Source organism: Thermobia domestica, chromosome 4 (genome assembly GCF_964235325.1).
Source record: "Thermobia domestica chromosome 4, izTheDome1.hap1.1, whole genome shotgun sequence".
NCBI classification, from domain to species: domain Eukaryota; kingdom Metazoa; phylum Arthropoda; class Insecta; order Zygentoma; family Lepismatidae; genus Thermobia; species Thermobia domestica.
In genome coordinates this window covers 306,015,750-306,039,932 of record NC_137457.1, presented here as the reverse complement: position 1 = coordinate 306,039,932, position 24,183 = coordinate 306,015,750, and the positions used below count along the sequence as shown (strand labels likewise).

The 24,183-nt window shown below is 37.0% G+C and overlaps 1 protein-coding gene across 1 annotated transcript in view; it reads left to right on the top strand.

Annotated features, from left to right (window-relative positions):
- The first annotated feature begins 1,057 nt into the window (after positions 1-1,057).
- The window catches only part of LOC145684277 (uncharacterized), a 63,368-nt gene continuing 40,242 nt past the window's right edge, over positions 1,058-24,183 (top strand). The window contains exons 1-2 of the mRNA XM_081756422.1: positions 1,058-1,198; positions 22,606-22,745. Coding sequence (XP_081612548.1) covers positions 22,607-22,745 — 139 coding nt within the window. The 5' untranslated portion in view covers positions 1,058-1,198; position 22,606. The remainder of the gene's footprint in view (positions 1,199-22,605; positions 22,746-24,183) is intronic.

Genomic DNA, 24,183 nt, shown 5'->3' with positions numbered 1-24,183 from the left:
TCATTGAAACTAGGGGTAAAAGTGAAACTTAAAAGATAAGGGGGTGTATGACGTCACACCGTCCCCCGTGCCTATCTTTGCCCATTATAAGTTTTTGGAAGTGAAGGGACACCATATATATATTTTCAGAAGTGCGGAGACGGCGTTCCCCTCACTTTTACCCCTGGTTGAAACTATTGTTAAGACTTTTTCCTATTCCTCTTCTATGTTTTTTTCTTTTCGCAACTGTCAACGAGTTGGTTACGAAGTTTTTACTTAACTGCTTGTAAATAGAGCTGGCAACAGTGAAGCCATATCTAGGATCTTGGTGCTAGATATAGCACAATCCACAAGAAGCATTTAGCATCTAGCGTCTTGACTTTAGCATCTTGGCCAAATCTAGCATAATTTCATTTTACCCTTTGTTAAAAAGAAAAAGAACGAAAATTTAGATGGTTTAAAGACCGTCGGGAATTATTCTTTTTAGTTGAAGCGATGGTTGGAGCAATGAAACCAGTCAGTATTTCTGCGGTTGTAATTTTTTGTTGAATTCAAAGCAAACGCAAATGTTCAAAAATAGCAAACGTGACTGCAAAACATATTTACTTACCCATAGTTTTATTACTGCCAACTGATACCTGAATGTGTGATTATCTGGGATGTTTCTGTTCCTTTCAATTTACAACTTGAGAGGGGAGGGATTTGAGCGTTACGGGATAACTAGTAATACAGTAAAAGAAATGCTTCAGGGTTGTGTCGGAAGCGGCATGTTGTATATATATTTCTTAAAATGTTATCCATTCATAAAATATAAATTCGACCATCATCCCCTATAACGTGCCATTTATCATCATTCCTAACAGCGTCATATTAAATTTGTAAATGAATACAGTTAATACACTTCATTAAAATAATGAAGATAAGTAGGGGCGTGTCTTTAAAATTAGTTAGAAAAGATAATTTGAAAATCTGGCATAATTTACAAAAATCTAGCATAATTCAGACCCGTGTTTGGCATCATCGCGAGTCTCGAGTGTGGCAACCCTGGCTGGCAACCATGCACAGCAAACCCGTCAAACAATACACTTCCAAGACACTTGCGTTCGCCAACACTCACGTAGTGCGCGATAGTAGTGGGGCATGAAGAACAGTAAAGTTTACTTTTCTGCACCAGCAAAAATTTCAGTGGGAAATCACAAGACCAACGTGCATTGATAAGGTAAAAAGTATTATGTAATGGTAAGAAATGTTAGCTATGTTACGAGTTCTGTGGTTTGTGTATTCATACAATCAAAAAACGAGGTAAATAAGGCATTCATTTCACTTTACATACGCATGATATACGCAAATTGCGCACCTTCCAATGTAAACTTTGTAGGTGCATTCTTTTACTTCAGACGATCAAATAGACACATTTTATTGACTTTTGTTTAACATAGGAAATCCACGGCCTCATTTTATTTTGTAGTTAAATTTTAATGAAGACCTATTATTTAAATACTAGCTGGTACTAGACCAAAAATTTTTGATTTATAGTTATATATTTAGGTGGATGAATAGGGTTACCGTATTTTCACATTCAAATGTGGGGTAGGCCCTATATGATTTATTATAGTTTTCATAATATATACTTGTCGCTAGTTCGATCTTTCTTCGTTCGTTTCCTAGATACGTTACAATCATAGTAATGTGTACATGTTACTGTATGTATTTTAAATTTACACAAGGGGCCGCCATAGCTCAGTGGTAGAGCGTTCACATCCGGTGTTTGGGGTCCCTAGTTCGATCCCAACTCGCGCCAAGTGAACTCCGTGGTGGACCAACACCGTGTGCGTGGATTTCCTCAGGGTTCTCCCGTTTCCTCCCACTTTCTTCATTCTACCATTTCATTCATTCATCATTACCATCTCCTTTAGCCTAGCCGGCATAAACATGAAACGTAAAACTCAGATTTCATTTCATTATTTAAAAAAATTACACAACATGTTGATACCAATTTTATAGCGTGTCCACTAAATATTTAATTCAATCCTTTAAGTCACTTTGAACTTGCATATATGATAGGTTCAGAAATCAGTGGCGTACGAAAGGAGGGTCGGGGTTCAACTCCTTTAAGCAAAAATCAACTCTTGAAAAAAGTATATACAAAAATTAAAGTATATATATATATATATATATATATATATATATATATATATATATATATATATATACAAATATCATGCTTGTACAAAAAAGGAAATGAATGCTTTGATCCCCCTTAACGAAATTTTTCATACGCCACTATTGGACACAGTTGATTTTTAGTGTTCTAAAACAAATACAAACAATGCTCTAATTATAGAAGAGAAACATTTTAGTCTGTGTTTCACGCTAATAGGTATCGCTAGCAAATTTTGCAATTGGAAACTTGTAACGGGGCCGCGGTGGCTCAACGGTAAAGCACTTATCATTGGACCTTGGGGTCCGTGGTTCGATCTCAGCTCCCGTCAGTTGGGCTTTATAATAGGCAAACATTGTGTACATGGGTTTTGTCGGGATTCTCCAATTTCCCCCACATTTGTCGTTCTACCATCATCCATCTTATTATCACCGTAAATATTTAACAGTAAACAAAATGCTAGAATTCGGGACCACGAGGTGTGAAAGAACGTAAAAACAAAAGTATCACCTGATTATTCAGCCCAGCATGCACTATGCACTATGATTACAATAGTAATAGCAAAACATTGTTCACTATGGGTGGTTCAGCATAAGCAGGCTAGTCCAGCATTTCTCAATCTCAACCGCTGTGTCGCGACACATTGGTGTGTCGCGAATAGATGCAGGCCCGTATCTAGGGCGGCGGGACTGGCCCCCTCTAAAATGTTCACGGTAAGCTTACACATGATCTATAATATGGCGATGAACTACAATATGGTTGGATCGCCCCCCCCCCTCCCACGATTTTTAGGCTGGCTACGGTCCTCAATACATGTCAGGTGTGTCGCGAGATTTTTTTCGCAATGAAATTGTCGTTAGAAGAAAATAAAAATTTATCGCCAATCGACTTAATATGTAACTACTTATATGTAACAATGTTTCTATTCAAGAGTTTAACGTAATTTCCTTGTGAGATTTGTATCTCGTAGTCGTTCCAAAACACAAAAACGTATGTACGTAGTTTATTTTATTTTATTTTGTTGCATCTAGGAAAAAAACACATGCATGGGTGTCGCGAAACTTTGAAACGTACTTTGGTGTGCCCCAAAGGAAAAAGGTTGAGAAACGCTGGGCTAGTTAGCAGAGACGGATCTAGCCCGGGGCCGAGGGGCCTAGGTCCTCCAGTTTTTTGAGTGATAAAAGTAATTGAAGATATTACTTATATATTTTTGAATGTTTATAGTAAACTCATGATACACCTATTACACTCTGGATTCTAATTGCCCCCTCCCCCGTTTTAACCTTTTAGAACCGCTTCTTAGGCTAATCAGTACATGGAGATCTCATTACTTCCTTCAACTATAATCAAAGAATGCTTAATTACTAGAATATTAATCAGTATTCAAGTCCGCATTCTGTCAGGTTGTGCGAACCGGGGTAAGTTAATGTTTTAAAACTGCATTGTTATTGTAACAGGTAGAAAATTCTAGACACGAGAAAGAGAAATGAAAATATGAAGAAAAAAAGTTAAGAATGAATTGTATTCAACAATCAAAACGTATATATAACAATTACCTTATCTTTTTGTTTGTTTCTTGCTCTTATGCTGAAGAAAAGTAAGTCTTTTTTCCTCAAGTCAGAAAATAGACGATTTTTAGTGTTCGAGCACTAATTAAACGTGAATGAGAGAAAGAGTAGCAAAACCAAGTAATTTGGTAACCCTATGGATTAACGCTATTCATAAGTAGGCTTTAAGGGTCTTCACTAGAGCGAAATTAAACTATCGCTAATTTTTGAGTTTTCTGTAATATCTTCAAAACAAACAAAAATATTCGAAAAGCAGAAACGTGATGAATTAGACAGTACGATTTTGCATGTGATACCTTTACCACAAATCACGTATCTGCTTTTGGTATGCCGCTATTTACAGAACCAGCAAAAAATGCTAAATCTATCTACAGTTGCAAATCGAAAAAAGCAGATAGATAAGTTGTTATAACAGTGTCACATGCAAATTCGTATTGTCTAGTTCACTACGTTTCTGCTTCTCGAATATTTTTATTTGTTTTGAAGATATTACAGAAAAACCCTAAAATGAGCGGTAGTTTAATTTCGCTGTACTGAAGACCCTTAAGACACCTATCCTACTTCGTGCGACATTTCATACCACACAAAAGTAATTTCAACTGGTCGTTTTTTTTTTTTTTTTTTGTTGTTGTTGTTGTTGTTGTTGTTGTTGAAGTTGAGCATAGCTTTTAAGAATCAATGGACCTATAGTTTAATGCACTGGTTCTCAACTGGTGTGTCGCGATATATTGGAATGTCGCGCAGCCCTATAATAGATTGTGTCGTGAAATTTTAGAATTTAGAAATCATGAAGCTTTCTTTAGTAACTACTTAAAGTATCAGTTTTGAGACAGATACTATACTAGCCAATACGAGAGGTCCCGGGTTCGATTCCCGGTGGAGACATTCGATCGACGTTTCCACCTTAACTCTTTCCCAATAGATACTATGTCCAAGTTGGACGATGACAAGTATTGTTTTACTTATTGCACTGTAACTGTAACTATATCTAATATTCCAAAAATTTTCGAATAAAAGGCAATGCTTACTGTAAACTTTTAAGAATATATAAACAATAGGGGCTTCCCCCGGCCTCAGGTTAGATCCACCAATGAAGACTTTTCAAATTGGAGCTCTTGACCAGTTTCAATTCCAAGTAATCGAAGCCGGAAAATAAGCATATTAAATGACACTTCAAGAAAATCAGTTTTTTTTTCGGGGTGCCTACACGCGGTTTGAGGGTGCAGGTTATTTGAGGAGGAGAGGGGGCATATAATTTTTAATTGAAAATGATGATAAACCAAAGAATGGTAAATTTGAGGGGGGAAGAAATATATTTGGAGGACAAAGACTAGTTTCGGGATTTGTGCTTAAGCCCTTGATGTAATGGACACCCTCTTGGAATCTCATTCCCTGCCCTTCTCGAAAGTTCGGTGAAACATTTTCATAAAAGATTGTGGATGTATTAATCTCTCTGTCTCTCGACTACTTTCAACCCTACACAATATAGTAAGTAATTCTTTAGTCTCAAACAAAATACATTATTTTATGAAAATTGGAGAATATATATATATATATATATATATATATATATATATATATATATATATATATATATATATATGAAGTTTATCGTGAAAAATTCAAGTTTTAGAATGTGGCAGTGGCGACACTTGAAGGAAATCATATCGATAAAAACAGAAATCACTACAGGCTAAGGTAAAGAAAAAAAATCAACTTACCTAATGTCTTCACTTTTAAATGCAACATTTAGAACATTAGGTACATGTCCTTCCCTTAGATTGTAACGATAAATCCTTTAAAAAAAAAAAAAAAAAAAAAAAAAAAAACCTGCGTAACAGACCATTTGAGGACATGAGCTGCTCCAACGCCATCTGTCAGCGATCGGCTGAACTACGTCCAACCTAGCGACGAGCACTGGTGGTCCTAACCAGTGTATTGGGAGCTTTTTAGACCTAGTGGTCGTCACGTCTTTCACACGACTCTCCAGTTTGCCTCACGACGCTAGGTAGACGCCGAAAATTGGAAAGATTCGCTAATGGAAAGAAACAGCGTTGCCAGGTCTACTAGAAAAAATGAAATCTTTCACTTTAACATTCCATAATTATACCTTGTACACTAAGGGAGACGGATGAATTGGTGGAATGAGAAAATGGGAGGAAACAGGAGTACTGGACTCATTACAAGATGTTCGTCCGGGAGACAAAAAATCGAAAAAACTATTTGATGGATGTATTGAAGATAATATTCAAACCGAAAGTGACAGAAATTAGGCATTTCCGGTTTTAACATTGATCATTAGCCTACAGAGCAAAAAAAGAAACAGATAGTGAGACGTTGTTCAATTAAGCATCACAAGAATACATTTAATCCCCATTCATAACTTTCTATTAAAACTGGAAGTTATACACATCCACAGCAACTTCTCGATTCAATATTGATAAATCATAATGCGAAAACGATAAGATAGCGAGAAGTTATGGTTTTGGAATCGATTTAGCGTTCTAAGAATAGATACCATCTTTCAGCCTCTATTCAAGCCGGAAGTGGCAGAAATCAACCATTTCCGGTTTTCTTGTTCTTCATTGTAGAGTAGAAACGGTATTAGATAATGGGAATCGATTTTCTGCAACTCCCAATTAAGCGTCCCAAGAATATACTCCATCTCTACTCTAATCTCTCTACTAAAACCGGAAGTGGTAGCAATCTACTATAACTTCCAGTTTCAATATTAATTTGGAAAAAATAACAGCCAAACTCCTTTATACGGCGAAGCGGTTAGCATGCGCGCCTTTGGCGCGGGAGACCCGGGTTCAATTCTTGGCGGGAGTTCATGTGGTTCGGATTCCACGTTAATCAGTAGGTCCACGTCTCATATAGCATCGCTCCTGAACGGGACGTAAAACTCAAAAATCAATCAATCCTTTACACGGCGTGCGCGTGGCCCTTGTTGTTTGTTGAACTTAAGCGTCTCTCTTCAGCTCCGAGGCTATATGATACGTCGACCTAAAATTTTCAGATGGAATCCGAACCACCACCAATGTGTTCAGTGTTCTACCATCGACAATAGGACCCAGGTCGATGTGCACAAAAGGTGCCAATCACAAGCTCAGCAGAGAGTGCTAATATGGTGTCCCGACAAAACGTACCAGCGACAAAACGTACCACTTGAATTTTCGCGACAAAACGTACCACTTTTGACGACCTGTCATAAATGACAACCTATCATGGATTAATTAAAACATTTCGGATATTTAATCCGCGACAAAACGTACTACTTTTGTTTTTCCTTGTGAACAGGTAAAACAACGGCAGTATAAGGTTGAGAAGAACAGACAGGTAATATATCGAGTTTTCAAAGTCAGAAACTCATTGGTAAAAGAGGGCTCATTTACAGAGGAAATGTAGCAGCCTATACTGAAAGACACAGCTATAGATCATGGAAACTTTTTGGATATTATTCCTTTTTTAAGCAAATTTGATCTTCTGCTTAAAAGTAATTTAGATAAGGTCACCGAGAAGAGTCATATACGAGGAAGTAAGCAGGATAGTGGTCGCATGCCACAAGAGTGGAAAGAATCAATCATTGTTCCAATTCACAAGAAAGGCGACAAAACTGACTGTAATAATTATCGAGGCATTTCTCTTCTGTCAACATCCTATAAAATCCTTTCAAATATTTTATTAGCAAGACTGACCCCATACGCAGATGAAATTATTGGAGATTATCAGTGCGGATTTAGACGAAATCGATCAACTATCGACCAAATATTTACCATTCGCCAAATACTCGAAAAAAAGTGAGAATACAATATCCCGGTACATCAACTATTTATTGATTTTAGAAAGGCTTACGACTCGGTTAGGAGAGAAACATTGTACAACGTTCTTACAGAACTTGGAATACCGAGAAAACTAATTGGATTAATTAAGATATGCTTAAGTGAATCCCAAAGTAAAGTCCGGGTAGGAAAATTTTTGTCCACGAGCTTTCACGTCCAAAATGGCCTGAAACAAGGAGATGCGTTGTCGCCATTATTATTTAACTTTGTGCTGGAATACGCCATAAGGAAAATCAAAAATAGCAACCAGGGCCTACAGTTGAACGGTATTCACCAGGTGATGGCATATGCTGATGATGTAAATTTAATAGGGGATGATAGGAGAACAGTGGAAATAAATGCAGAGATCTTATTAAATGCTTGCAGGGACATGGGTTTAGAAGTAAATGCAGAGAAAACTAAATACATGGAAGTGCGTCGGGACCGTAATACGGCAAATTGTGGAGGCGTTAAAATATTAAATAATACTTTTGATAAAGTGGATAGCTTCAAATATCTAGGATCAATATTAACAGACGAAAATCATATTCACGAAGAAATTAAATGTCGACTAAAAGCAGGGAATTCGTGTTACTATTCAGTTCAAAATCTCTTGTCGTCGCGAATTCTGTCGAAGAATTTGAAGCTTAAAATATATAAAACGATAATCATGCCTGTTGTTCTGTATGGTTGCGAAACATGGTCACTTACTCTGAGGGAAGAACATAGACTGAAAGTATTTGAGAACAGGATCCTGAGAAGAATATTCGGATCCAAGAGGAACGAGAATGGGGAATGGCGGAAACTTCATAACGAGGAACTACATAGTTTATACGGTTTACCCAACATTGTTAGGGTCGTCAAGTCTAGGAGGCTTAGATGGGCAGGTCATGTAGCTAGAATGGAAGAAAGTAGAAACGCTTTCAAAGTCTTGACTGGAAGACCCATAGGAAAACGACCATTAGGAAGACCTAGGCGCAGATGGGAGGATAATATTAAGATGGATCTCGCAGAGATAGGAATACAAAGTAGAAACTGGATGCAATTAGCTAAGGATAGAAGTCAGTGGAGAGCTTTTGTGAACGCGGCACTAAACCTGCGGGTTCCATAGGCCATAGAGTGAGTTAGTTAGTTATGCTATCAGCACACTTATCAGAGAAGATATTTCGAAAGAAGTCTCTCAAGCTTCAATATCTTCTGTTCTATTAGACACTACTCAAGATATAGTAGTATCAGGTCAGTGCTCTGTTGTTTTACGGTATGTTGTTAAAATGGTTGTTAAACAAAGTATTGTTATTGTAAAATGTATATTTACCACAAGCCAGTGTCCCTGCGGTTTACTGCTGGAAATTCTGCAGAAGTTGAACCTTGATATTAAGAAGTGTATTGGAAATTCAACCGACGGCTCAAGTAACATGCAAGGACAATATTCGGATTTTTTCAATTCACCTATGATCAGTTCCACGTGTGATTCAGTTGATTTTGAGTTTAACGACCCTTTTAGCAGCGAGGCTATATGAGACGGGACATACTGATTTACGGGAAACCCGAAGCACATGAGCTCCCGCCGGGAATCGAACCCAGGTCTCCCACGACAAAGGCGCATACGCTAACCGCTTAACTACTAAGAAACTCAGTTACACGTGTGGTGTTACGCTCATATACTCAATCATGTATTATGTGATCTGACAAAAAAAATTGCATTGATTCTGTGTCATTGTTCTACTGAATGACTGTGCGATATTTATGCGTGAGTCTTATCAGCGAATGTACATTTGGAAGATCAAATGTTAACAAAGGCGTCTTACAGTTATTGCGGAAACAAGATGGTAGAAAACACACTGTTTTTCAGAAAAAGTTTGGTCATTTTTCGAACCCAAAAAGTGCTTTGTATATAGAGTTGACCATAATAATTAAGAAGATTGCTTCTACAGAAAATATCAAACCAAAAGCTAGGTGTAAAGCGAAAGGATATATAAAAGATCTTCTCAAGTTCAAAACAATTCGGACAGCAGAAAAGTTCCTTAAGATATTTTAAGTGACGACCTCTCTGTCAAACTATCTACAAATAGAGGGTGCTGCTAGTGTAGTCCTATCGGATGGTGCAGACTACTCTGTTCCAACTGAAAAAGTAGAGAGATGATTTTGAATCCGTTAAGAATGCAGCATTAAGCTTTGCAGAATGGGCCAATAACAAATTTGAAGACTTAGAACGTGATTTCTTTTTTTCTATTGACCTGTCGACAATTCGCCTTCAGAGATGAACAAAGAGTTTTCCTGTGAATACGAAGATGAAGCTGGTTCTATCCAATGACCAGGCACTGCATCGAAGCATTCAACACAATATTGGACATGGTAGTTTTGAGTATTTCTTCAAGATTCAAGAAGCAATGTACTTTATGGATTATTTGGACCCTAGACACTTCAACCAAGTAACAGAACTTCCAGACGTACCTTTTGATAAACTTACATATGTTCTGAAAAACTTCAGTTAAGAAGTTTCCAAGGATACTATAAATGTATTCTCTTGGACTTTTGAAGGACGTGGATATCCTTGAAAGTCAGTCTTGATGACGAGCACAACCGAGGAAAAATGACTGTGACGATGGCGCAAGTGATTCAGAATTAGGAGAAAATACATTTGTTTACAAGGAAAGCGAATGCAAAACGTGTTGCAAAATTGTCCAATGTGCTGCTTTTTAATTTTGAAGAATTGTAATTTGTGCAGTAATACTTATCCAGGTTTCCAGCATACAAATTTTTATTGACTTTGCCCGTAACTCAGGTAACATGTGAAAGATATTTTCAAAATTGAAATAAACTGAAATGCATTAAAAATAGGCTAACGAGTACCATGTCTCAGGAACATTTGAAAACATTTTGTTGATGTCTATTGAAAAAGATTTATTAAAAAATATTTCGAATGCAAAAGTGATAAATACAGTAGCATCAAAAACTAGTACACTAAAACATCTGCTAATTTTGTAATATAGTATACGTTCTCCTTAAACTTTATATAATATTTTGAACAATTCAGAATAATATACTAATGAAAGAATATCAGGTTTTAATTGTCAATTGTTAATACTATTGACTTACTGTAGAAAGAAAACTGTGCAATTGATTTGTGACATTGAGATGCTGGTGGCCCTTGTGGGAGAAAGCGTCCGCGCCCCTCTAACAATACCTATCCATCCCTGGTCCAAAGCCTGGATAAAGTGTGATGGAAATCAGCAAATATTCAAATATTGCATATGCAAGATTTTTGCTGGTCTTGGTCTGGCGAGAACCTTGCAGGTATGGTCTTGGTGTTGCGAGAATCTTGCACGCGTGGTCTTGGTCTTGGTCTTGCATCGGTACTTTTCTCACCACCAATCTGTTCAACTTTTAACCTTATTTTGGCCGATATATATATACTTATATACCGTCCTATCAAGTGGTACGTTTTGTCGCCTGATATTATTTGATGGCTGATTGGAAGACTCTTCGCAAGTAGCCCTCCAGGCAAGTGGTACGTTTTGTCGCTTGTCATTATTTAAAGTGTTTTTACAAAACTCTTCACAAGCAGCCCACAGGGTAAGTGGTACGTTTTGTCGGTGGTACGTTTTGTCGCTAGTACGTTTTGTCGCGTATTCTGCTAATATGAGTGAACTCCCAAGGTCGGATACAAATTAAGCCTCGCCTTTTATATATACTGTATAGAAGCACAAACTTACAGCAAAATGTCCAAAATTCGAATCTTGATGGTGGGGCCGCGGTGGCTCAGTGGTAGAGCGTTCACTTCTGGTGCTTGAGGCCCCTGGTTCGATCCCAGCTCGCGCCAAGTGAACTTTGTGGTGAACAAACCCCGTGTGCGTGGGATTCCTCGGGGTTCTTCCGTTTCCTCCCACTTTCTTCATTCCATCATTTCATCCATTTTTCATCATCACATTCTCCTTTAGCCTAGCCGGCATAAACGTGGGACGTATAAACTCAAATATTTTATTTCATTTCATTTTCGAATATTGATGGTCCAGTGTTCCGTATATAATCCGAACTACCTGAGACAGACATCTAACTAGTCCAATCCGCGAGACGTGGTGATACGAGAAGTAATATTTTCTCGTCTTGATTCTTGAAGAATTATTTCTCGTCTTGATTCTGGGAAATATCTTTCCTCGTCTCGTCTCGAAACTTATTGTCTTCTTTTCTAAATTCATGTATAAACTTTATGCCCAGATATATTTCTTACGTCACGAGAGATCCACGGAAGGTGTGATTTAACATTTCAAACATATTTATTATTGTAGTATATTATGTATCTCTAAGCGTTAATAAATGATCATTATGTTCGTACACTCACTCAACACTAAACAGTGTTTGAGATCTGAGACTGAGGTGAACTAGTGTTACCAACGAAACCCATGAAATATTTTGTTAGTTTCGATTCTTGTCTAGGGATGGCCGAAACCGGTTGCTGGTGGAATCTGTTTTAAACTCTGAACGGACGCGGTTCTAGAAGATCCAGTTCCGGAACTTGGTTTTTGGATCTAGATGTGGAACCGATTCCGGAACCGGGTTTCCAGATCCATCTCTGAACCGGTTCCTAAGATCCGGTTCCGGGACCAGGTTTACGGATCCAGGTCTGGGTTCGGTTCCGGAAGCGGTTCTAAATTTATGTACGATGTCGTCTCGTAAGGAGGAACGTATGAACGTAATCGAAAAGGAATTTTTTGTGTGTAAGCTACAACTGATTTTATTTTTCGCAAACGAGTTTTTAAACAAATGGTATAATACAAAATCACTACTGAATATAAATAACTCGAACTCATTCCAGCTTGACTACTCAAGTAACTTTTACTTTTCCAGTGTGTATTTAAGTATTTCCGATGAAAAATTACCACAATAGTGTATCTACGGACAATTTCAATTCCCTGCAAATTCTAAATACATTGCAATGCAAAGGCTAAATTACAGCAAAAAAATAAAACCTAGCCACTTTTTGTTTTCACTAGGGATGGTCGGAACCGGTTCCTGGTGGAACCGGTGTTCGGCTCTGAACGGATACGGTTCCGGAACCGGTTTCTCGCGCAACCAGTTCTACCGAAACCGGAATTTTGTAGCTATCCCTATTCTCGTCTCCAAAACTTGAAGGGAGTCGACAAGTACCTATTCTAAATTCGAAATTGAACGAAAAGTGTCTCGTACCGTAGGCAACACTACAGCTAACACGCGACTCCATTCTTGGCATGCTTTTAGAAACAGTTATGTTGTTGCATTTTCTGAATGCAATAATTTAAACATTTCGTTTGTTGCTCCTGGGCGCTTTTGATTGTAAGACACTTGCTCCTGGGCGCTTTTGATTACTTTTGATTGTAAGACACTTGCCTTCATTTGCATTTTACATCATACTAAGTTTGAATTTCGTGTGTTTGATTTTAAAAATGTCTTAAAATAGGGGTAAAAGTTAATCTGAAAAGGTAGGGAACGTATGACGTTACGCCGCCCGCGTGCCCATCTTTACTCCATTGTAATTTTTTAGGAAGTGACAGAACGCCATATTTTTTGGAAGTGGGGTAACGACGTCACTCCGCATTCCTCCTCACTTTTACCCTGCTTAGAAACAAAAAGAAAATTCATTTCTATGTGAAATAAAGAGTCCTCCGGAGACTACACGATGATAAAAGGGACTACAGTTGTTTTACAATTATTAAATTGACTTCCCTGTAGATATGTAACAAATCTATGGTATAACTTTCACTTCAGTCATACATACGTATGTATCTGGGTACTGCAAGTTTTCATAAAACAGCAGTGTACGTACAGTCATCAGCAAAACTATCTCCCCCCTAAGTGCTCTAATCCATTTCTTGGGATCCAGAAAATTTGCAGATTGTAAACCGCCTGGACAGATGCAACCCACCTTACACGAAAATTTTCTCGGCACTGACAGCAGTTGGTAGCACTGAGCCAGGTCTTTATGCAAGTAAAATTGTGAATAAATGACGCACGAAACATTTCTGAGATGAATCTCCCTGGTTCAGAGCGTGTTGTTCAATGAACACCGTATATTACTCTCAATATTGCTGTGTATGTAATGTATTTTCATTATATACTGTACATTCAAAGAAATACAAACACTGACCATGCATGAATCAGAAAATGCTCGAAAGTACCTGCAAATATCAAATCTATAACAAATGCTGGAAATAAGTTTGTAAATCACTGTCTCCATTGACAGACCTTCTCCAATTCTCTTCTTTCCAACATCTATTTCTTTCTTTGGAAGAGAAGATCTTGCTTGTCATACTGAGTATGCACTGAAATTGAAATTTAAACATTTGAAAAAGTTTGAGCCTGGTGGTGATTTGAACCCGGGTCCGCCGAACAGGAGTTTAATGCGCTAACCACTTACCTACCGCGTCACTTCATGTTCTCGCCAAACTATAAGCTAGTTAAAATAGTATCGTACAAGACTATATACAATATACTAATGCTAGTATAAGATGTTTCTTATATAACTGTCACAATGATTTACTCGAGATTTCCATGTTTAACTCAAAAATAACTTATATAGATCTTCCTCAATGAGGAAATTATCACGAAACGTTCTTCAAGTTAAGGCTACGTCATCGTTTTCAGCGATGAGCTCGATTTACATTACTATTCTTTATTTTATCTTCTAATTTCCGAAGAAGAAATTATTTTTACATTTGAATTCCATCAACACGTGTAGAAATAGAAAGTTGTATGTTTATCTAACATAACGACTAGTTTATTTACTTAATTTCGTATGAGGGATTTATGGGAAAATGTGGAAGTGAAAAACTCCCATTACAGTGACCCGTGTTCGAATCCCGCCGTGGAAATTATTTTTCTTTATTAGAAGGTATTGTTTACTTAATTGATATTGTAATTCTGTTATTCCATTATTATTATTATTATTATTATTATTATTATTATTATTATTATTATTATTATTATTATTATTATTATTATTATTATTATTATTGCAAAGTCGAAACTTGGTTACATACTTTATATTTTATGAAGTTTCTGATTAGATGTCAAGTCCTTTTTGTTAATGAATCAACGCACTCCAGTGTAAGAGATTGGAGGAGGAAAATATCATCCTGTTGCTTTTAATTTGTTTATTTGCACGCTACACAAAGCCCGGATACTACATTTCACCTTTCTATATCTACGGGAAGTACCCTAGAGTTTTGATGATCATAAGAAAATAAATGAATAAGTGACGAGATCAATGAACTTCGCGTATTAATAACATTTAAAGTATCTGGTTGGCGGAAAAGTCATGACGTATATTGGTAAAATATGACAAATGATGTTTTGTGGATATAGGCTACTAGAGTTATTCGGATACATACAATAGTTATGTCATGAATAGCTAAGAAGTTGAGCGTCTTGCATATTAATATTGCTCTTTGTTTGATTTGGTTTCACAGATTTGACAATACATTGAAAATGGAATTGCATTTTCATCTTATTTTGTTTTACTTCAGGAAAGTGAAGAACACGCGAAGTGTTTTGTGGTTTTTACTGTCCTCAATGTTTCTGTGCTTTGTATACCTGTTCTTAAAGAGTTACTGGAAAGACTGTAAAAGTGAGTGAAACGAGTAAAATTAAGTAAAACGCTTGTAAAGATAAAACATAAAATACTGAGGAAGATTCGCTAAATTAGTTAACTTAAAAAAATAATTTAGTGCCCTGAAACACCAGATTCCAGTCTAGATGAGTCCCTGTCCAATGCCGTGACGTTGAAAATGAGGCCTCGGGCCGAGAGCATACGACGGCGCCCCGTACATATAAGTGAGATCGCTGGAAAAGCCGTGAAGAGCCACCATGGGTGGTGTAATAAAATTTTCAAAAATAAACCCTGCCTTTTCCTGACTTCGAGCACTTTTATTACTTTTTCCTTCTCTTCTTTTTCCTCCCTAATTTTGCGCTGCTTTACTTCGGCGACCTGGGCCATCACCCCACTCGCTCTCCTCACGGCACGGCACTGTGCCTGTCTATGGTTCAAACTCCTCTAAAGGCCAGTTTCTCCTTCGTGTCCTTGAATGTTTGTATGCCTTTTTGTTTTTCAATTTAAAGTTGAATTCTGTGGACTATTCTTTCTACAGAACACTACTATTTTATCATGATTGAAATCAGGTTTTATCATTATCACATTGGAATCGTAAAAGTGTGCAATTTACTGAATTCACTCCACATCCAGTTTTTTCCTTCTTCTAGAACAGTGATATATTAGAGTAGTGGCTTAAACGTTAGTTTCCCAATGTTGGGGCTGCGGGTTCCATTCCCGATGCGCTATATAAGGAATTGTTTTATCATTTGCAATATTGATACTTCTGATATGTACCAACATGACAAATATTCAATTTCTCTCTGTCTCAGACTTGAGACAACTTCCTTCACAGGTGAAATGCCAACAACACAAAATTACGCCAACCGTATCAACCTTAATTCGTACTGTCTGGGAACGTAACGTGTTTAGGCAACAATTGATAAATGCATAAGGCATGTTAGTATGAATGCTAATGTTTACTGCTAGTATGAGCCAAAAATGTGTTGTCTTTTTCTTCTTCGAATTCTGGAATTGTTCTTACCTGTGATACAATTGCAAATACTGATCAAACTTAAAACTCTAGTCACGAGAATGATCCTATTTAAAATGTCACCTCACCTTTTTACCTAGAAGAAGGGCGAAACAAAATTCATTACTGTTATCATCTAACAAATATTTATACTCCACTTCTTGTCAAAAATGTTAATTCTATCTATAAATCCACAGACGTAATATTATTGCGTTCATGTGTAAACTTACGAAACATCTGACACATATCTTCCCTGTTACTATGAATAGCTTCGACTATGTAATTATTCTTCCCTTCTTTTGTCGTAATAATAATAATAATAATAATAATAATAATAATAATAATAATAATAATAATGGAATAACAGAATTACAGTATCAATTAAGTAAACAATACCTTCTAATAAAGAAAATAACTGCCACGACGGGATTAGAATCCGGGTCCCTACAAAGGGAGTTTCCTGGTTTTACATTTTGAAAAAATCCTCATACGAAGATAAAATAAACTAGTACAGAAGTTCTGTAGTTATGGAAGATAAACATAGAACTTTCAATTTCTACACGTGTTGATAGAATTCAGAGAATGTGAAAATAATTTCTCTCTTCTTTTCTTCTTTGAAAATTGAAAATTAAGGTGAGAAAGAATAGTAACGTAAATCGGGGCCATTACTGAAAACGGTGACGTTTTGTGATAATTGAGGAAGGTCAATATAACTTGTTTTTGAGTTAAACAAGGAAATCTCGAGTAAGTCATTGTGACATTCACATAAGCAACGTCTCCTAATACGAGCATTAGTATCTTTGTATAGTCCTTCATGACACGATTTTAACTAGCTACTAGTTCGTGTGGAAGCTGAAGTAACGCGGTGGGTAAGTGGTTAGCGCGTTGAACTTCTATTCGGTAGACCCGGGTTCAAATCCCACCAGGCTCAAACTTTTTCAAATGTTTCAATTTCAATGCATACTCAGTTTGACGAGTAAGATTGTATCCTTTCCAGAAAGAAAAAAATGTTGGAAAGAGGAGCATTGGAGAAGTTCTGTCAATGGAGACAACGATTTTCAAACTTATTTCCTGTAGTTGTTCTAGATTTGATATTTTCACCTACTTTCAAACATTTTCTGACAGATGCGTGGTCAGTACATCTTTGAACATACAGTACATAATGAAAATACATTACATACACAACAATATTGAGATTAATATATTGTGTTCATTGGAAAACAGGCCCTGAACCAGAGAGATTTATCTCAGAGTGGAGAAATGTTTCGTGCGTCATCTAATCACAATTTTGTCTGCATAAACACGCTACTCAATGCTACTAAATGTTGTTAATGCCGTTAAAAGTTATGGCAAATTGGGTTGCATCTGTCCAGGCGTTTTACGAACTGCAAATTATCTAGACTCCAAGTAATGGAATTATAGCACTTAGGGGGGAGATACTTTTGCTGGTGGCTGTACAACAGTTCGTGTTCTCTGGTATTTTTTCAATAGTCCAGCAAGTAAATAGATGGATTAATACAGTTAACTTTACATTCATCAGTTCTGAGTACTACTTTTTCAACTTTTTACTTTGTTTTAATTTTCTGTAAATTCACAGGTTTCTTTTTTCCCTGTTTCAATGAAATTATATTTCCTACAACTATTGTATTTTCATTTTTTTTTCTGTCAATGTACTCCTCTTCTATCGATGTTGAAGGATTGAAAGGGAAGGGAGAGTATTGTGTTTTGTTCGTTCTGCCATTATGAACGAGATTTATAGTTTGTTTTTCAGGTTTTATATTCTGCTAATAATAGCAATACGTGCTATGAAACGACCTTATTTATTTTTAGTTTGTATTTTGTTTTTTTAGTACACAGCCAATGCTTGGATTTATATTTTTTTTATCTAGTGCGTAAGCATTCGTTCTCTTCCATTGCTGGTTTACCAGTGTACGTTGTCAAGTACAGGGAGCTCAGAATTAAATGTAATCCAATTATATATGTTCTCTTTTTTCTTTCTTTTTAATCGTCTGAATAAGCATATCTTTTTTGAAAGTTCGTTAGTGACACAATAGAATACAGTAATGTAACGAAGGGCGGGGGAGTCCTGAGTTGGAGTTTCTCTCGTTCCCAAGCCCAGTCGTAGATATTTGTTGAACTATAATATTATTTAGATGAAAACAGGCTATGTAGGAAAATCGAATTTTAAATTGCAGTTGTCCCGGTAATTCAAAACAGATCGAGACCAGACTACTTCCGATCATACAGAACAAATCTTTTTTGTTTTTCAATTTTACGAAAAGAAAGAAAAGAAATATTTGTTTTTTCGTCCCACGATTATACTCTGTAGCCTAGAGAAGAAGCATCATCAATCAAAGTCAATGATGACGAAATTAATTGGTCGAAAGACAATTTTGTTGTTGGGAGCAAGTTTCTAAAGAGTAAAAATTACGTACTTTCAGCAATGAATAAAATAAAAGAATCAAAAAGTTCACGGATTATTCTCTATTGATTTAATTTGACTTTGAAAAAAGTGGTAATATTCATCTCTTGAATTTGATTGAATAGTTTTGAATTTTTGTTGCTCTCTACAAAATTCATTGGAAAGGCAGGAAAAATACACCGCTGCCTAGGACAATGTTTCAATATTCATCTCTTGAATTTGATTGAATTGTTTAGAACATTGTTGCTCCCTACAAAATACATTGGAAAGACACTGAGCCACCGCTGCTCAGGGCAATGTTTGAATATTCATCTCTTGAATTTGATTGAATTGTTTAGAATATTGTTGCTCACTACAAAATATATTGTAAAGACACTGAGTCACCGCTGCCGTAGGAAATGGGGGAAATACTCGAGAAAACTCACGAATATCTTGTCCACTACAAACTCAAATAGTGTCGGATCGAATTCCTTCGCAGAAATGAGCGCTCTAGAATTGTTTTGAAAATAGCCTTTGTGACTCTCACTTTCTTCTCTCATTACATATGGCTCTTTTACAAGTTCTAAAGTCAATAAGAACACAAAAACATCGAGAACAGTTTAGAAAGTCCATGTTTGTAAGGAGAAAAACTCCCGATGGATTGTGCTTCGTAATCCAAAGACGAACGCCGAAACCATTGCTATCGGGACCACTGATCCACCGCATCTTCCTACAATTTAACATATTTCATACAAGTACACCAGTGGCATACACTGATTTCGTCAAGCGGGGTTCAAGGACTCAAGCACGTACCTTCTCAGGACAAGCGTAACCTTTGTATACACAGACATCTTTATTTTTAAAATATAATCTTTCTCAAGGAGGGTTAAACCTCGAAACCCTCCTTGCGTAGGCCACAGAAGTTTACTATACTATAAACAAGGTGCAGTCAATTTAGTTTTTTAATCAAAGCATCATTTTCAGGATGAATGTAAAGGCTCGATAATCATCAATAGATGTCAGCATGTTTGCCTCTTAATGTTAATGTACTTTATAGGAATAAACAATATTCAAAACAATTCAATCAAATTCAAGAGATGAATATTCAAATTTTGTCTTAGCCAGTGGTGGCTCAGGGTTTACCCTATGTATTTTGTGAGGAGCAACAATATTCAGAACAATTCAATTAAATTCAAAAGATGAATATTCTAACTTCCTCCTGGACAACAGGTCTTTGCAATGTATTTTATATGGAGCAATAATATTAAAAATCAATCAATCAAATTCAAGAAATGAATATTCAAACTTTATCCTGGGCAGCGGTGGCTGAGTGTCTTTTCAATGTATTTTGTAGGGCGATGAAGTCCAGGAGAAAGCGCTATGAAATTGGAATTGATAGAAATGATCTTTTACGAATGTATATATCACACTAATGATATTAACCAACCTTTTAGAGGGAAAAAAAACGGAATATTTGGAGTTTTGAACAATTTTGTGGGGGGGAGGGGACAAATGGTGTAGATCTGAAACTGTACCGACAAAACCGGAGTGTCTGGGAGCCATAGACAAATACCAATCGACACATCTAATAAAGCTGAGCAAAATGATGTGGATTAGCTTAAATCCTCGTGCATAGGTTTCCGACAAAATCAAAATTCTTTGTACACTTAAAAAAAAAAAAAATAAGTGCTGCACAACAAATACGTCACCTATAAAGATGAAACTAATACTGAAGAATACCAACATTAAACTTTTTTTTATTCTAATATTGGCAATTCGTCAGTACATAATACGGTTGATATGACATAGCCCAAATTATCAATTTACCAACTTCGATGTTGTTAAAAAAATAAAATTTAAACTAGACTAGATATACCAATTGACAGATAACATTGAGGTACGCAAAAGGACATCCTCACGCATAGTTTTCGAGAAAAACATTTTTAGTGCTAAAAAATTACGTCCTTCGTTGTCAATCTGATGTATTTGATAGATTTTGCTAAAAATTACGTCGTTTGTTGTCAATCTGATACAGTAATTGATGGTTTTTGCTAACAATTATGTTGTATGTTGCAAATCTGGTATAACCGATAGCTTTTGCTAAAAATTACATCATTCGTTGCCAATCTGACGAAATTCATAGATTTTTTGGTAAACTTTACATCGTTTCTTACCAATCTGATGTAATTGATAGTTTTTTCTTAAGAAAATTACGCCGTTCATTGCCAATCTGATGTAATTGACAGTTTTGCTAAAAATTACGTCATTCGTTGCCAATCTGTTGCAACTGATAGTCTTTGCTAAAGATTACGTCATTCGTTGCCAATCTGATGTAACTGATAGGTTTTTCCTTAAAAAATACGTCGTTTAGTGTCAATCTGAAACAATTCATTGTTTTTATTTGGCTCGATTAAACTATTTACTTATTTATTTATGGAAGACGAGGCATATGCAATGTAAAGTAGCAGTGTATCTATTGTATGATAGTTTGTTTTCTGCTAATAATGACATAATATTTCTAACAGTGATGCAAATACTACTTGTAAATAACATAAATGAATTACCTCAAATCAAGTTTGCACGACAGAAATCTAGTTATTGAGTAGATCCTTCGGATCCCAACTTAACTCTTTATACAATATTGTATTCTTGTTGATTCTAGCGTAGTGTTTTGAGTTTAAAATTTACAGGCCCATTACGGAATTATCTTGTCACACTGTACAAACTAGTACCATTATCAGAAACAAAATGAAGCCTGTATATATCAGCATTTCTACTAATAAAAATATACGAAAGCAAACGTCATAAATTTCAGTTCCACGCACCACGGAGAATATCTTGTACTACGCTAGATACACTATATTAGTGTTTTACTTTACAAACATTGGGTGCACCCACGAGGAGTCCACCAGGCCCGGAAACCATCCCGAAACTTTCTAACTCAACATACATTATTTTGTCAATAAAACTATACTTGTTTAACAGGAAATTGATTAATGTGACATGTAAATTTGAACTGTACTCTTAATCTTACAGAAAGAATCTAATTCTATTATTTGTTTTTTCGTCTGAAAATATAGGTGGAAGTATTTTATAATTACTTGTTTTCGGGTGCAGAATAATGCCCGTTTAATACTACATGCATGTTGTGGCTTACAGTATTGGACCAACCCCAAAGCTTGGACTTCTACAAGGCGCATCCAGAAAGTACGTTTACTACGCGTCCCATAGCTAGGAAACGGTATGTTGCGCGAAGCGGCTACGTGTACGTGAGATAGTAAGATCCTAGCATGGCACATGCACTAGCGGAACTTCCCTAGTGCTCTCAGTAGCGTCGTGGCAGTGGTTGAAGATGGGCGTTCCTATTCCAGCTCCCGCCGTGTGTGAAGTGCGAGCAGTGACAAAGATTTTGAATGCACAGGGCATAGCACCAATAGAAATCCATCGTTAGCTGTGCCAGGTCCATGGGCCTAACGGCATGAGCAAGTAGTTCCTGCAGATTTTCCGCTCCTTATTGCACATCACTGTCACAGAGTGCCTGTTGATCAAGAAGTTTTGTGTTGAAGCAACTGATCCTAGAGCACAAAGCAAGGCGCACAGAGTCAGCATTGACATTTTTGCAACGATACAGCTGACGATAGATTTCAATCTGTGCTATGCCCTGTGCATTCAAAATACTGCTCGCACTTCACACGCGGCGGGAGCTGGAATAGGAACGCCAATCTTCAATCACTGCCACGACGCTACTGAGAGAATTAGAGAAGTTATGCTGGTGCATGCGCCATGTTAGGACCTTACTTTCTCACGTACACACAGTCGCTTCGCGCAATATACGGTTTCCTAGCTATGGGACGCGTGGGAAACTTACTTTCTGGATGCGCCTCGTACTAACAAAAAGTTCTGGGTGCGCGAAAAAAATACAATTGTAACATACAGGACAATCCTGTGTGTACACTGGACGTCCAGTAATCCTACTCAGAATTGAATTTGGAATACAACGTCAATGGTAACACCACAGATTTTAACCTTCTATGATATATATACAGTATTTTCTAAAATGTAACATTTTTCTTTTCAGAATGCTCGATTCTCGTAGCATCAACAGAGGATATTGCACCATTTGTGGGATAGATGAGTGTGAAGAATATGAAAGACCTTCTTCTGGGAATAAATGTGATTATTGTGGTTGTTTACCAACCAAACATGAAAAAATTGAGGGTAAGTTAATCAACTCACACAAATATTTGCCTTTTTTCTTTCTTTTGGATAATTAAATGGGTTTGTACAGAAAATATCCATGACGAGAAAGCCGTACTCAAAGTTTACTTCTCTAGATATAATAATGTAAAGCAGGGATGCAAATAAGCAATAAAGTTTTACTACCACCCCCCAAAAAAAGACTACTAGCCCACATCCCACAATAGAAATCATTTACTTACCTTCGATATGATATTAAATACTCGCCCGCACCGATGAACCACTCGCCCACGGTTATTTGCATCCCTGTTGTAAACCCATTTTTGAAAGGATCAAAATTTATGAATATACACGGTCAATTTCATGTTTCTTTTTTTGCACGCATCAACTTGAATCAAAACATCGCATTATTTCAAACATGAGAGACCGTGGTGCTGGCAGTCCGTAACACTTCTGACAATCTTCCTAAGCATTCCGTGTTCATTGCTGTCAATGCTTACCCATGCTGTCAATGCTTACCCATTGCTGTCAATGCCATCGTCAGCTGTATCGTTGCAAAAATGTCAATGCTGACCCTGTGCGCCTTGCTTTGTGCTCTAGGGTCAGTTGCTTCAACTCTAAACTTCTTGATCAACAGGCATTCCGTGACAGTGGTGTGCAATAAGGAGCGGAAAATCTGCAGAAACTCCTTGCTCATGCCGTTAGGCCCATGGACCTGGCACAGCTAATGGATTTCGATTGGTGCTATGCCCTGTGCATTCAAAATCTTTATCACTGCTCGCACTACACACGCGGCGGGAGGTGGAAATGGAACGTTCATCTTCAACCACTGCCACGACGCTACTGAGAGCACTAGGGAAGTTCTGGTAATGCATGTGCCATGCTAGGACCTTAATCTCTCACATACACGTAGTCGCTTCCCGCAACATACTGTTTCCTAGCTATGGGACAGTGGGGAAACTTACTTTCTGGATGCGCCTCGTGTATACCCTACACACACACACACACACACACACACACACACACACATATATATATATATATATATATATATATATATAGGGTGTTTCAAAACAACAACGACAACGTTTGGGAGGTGATTCCTGACGCCAAGATAAGACAAAAAGTATAGACCCACCTGGGTGCACAAATGCTTCCTTTCGCAGTTATAGGTTGCCCAAAACATAAAAGAATGAACTTTAAAGGTCCATAGCTTCAAAACTATGGGATCTACCGTAGTCGGGTCAAGACTTCACTTACGAACTAATATGTGCTCTATTCAAAAATCCATGTTTCAGAATCCTAAGGTAGTTACGCAGCAATTTTATAGAGGTAGTTGGTAAGTACTTCAAATTACATGCGCATAGTCAAACTGCCTCTACAAAAATTTTTGCGTAACTAGCTTAGGATTCTAAAACACGGCTTTTTAAATAGGGCACACATTAGTTCCTAAATGCAG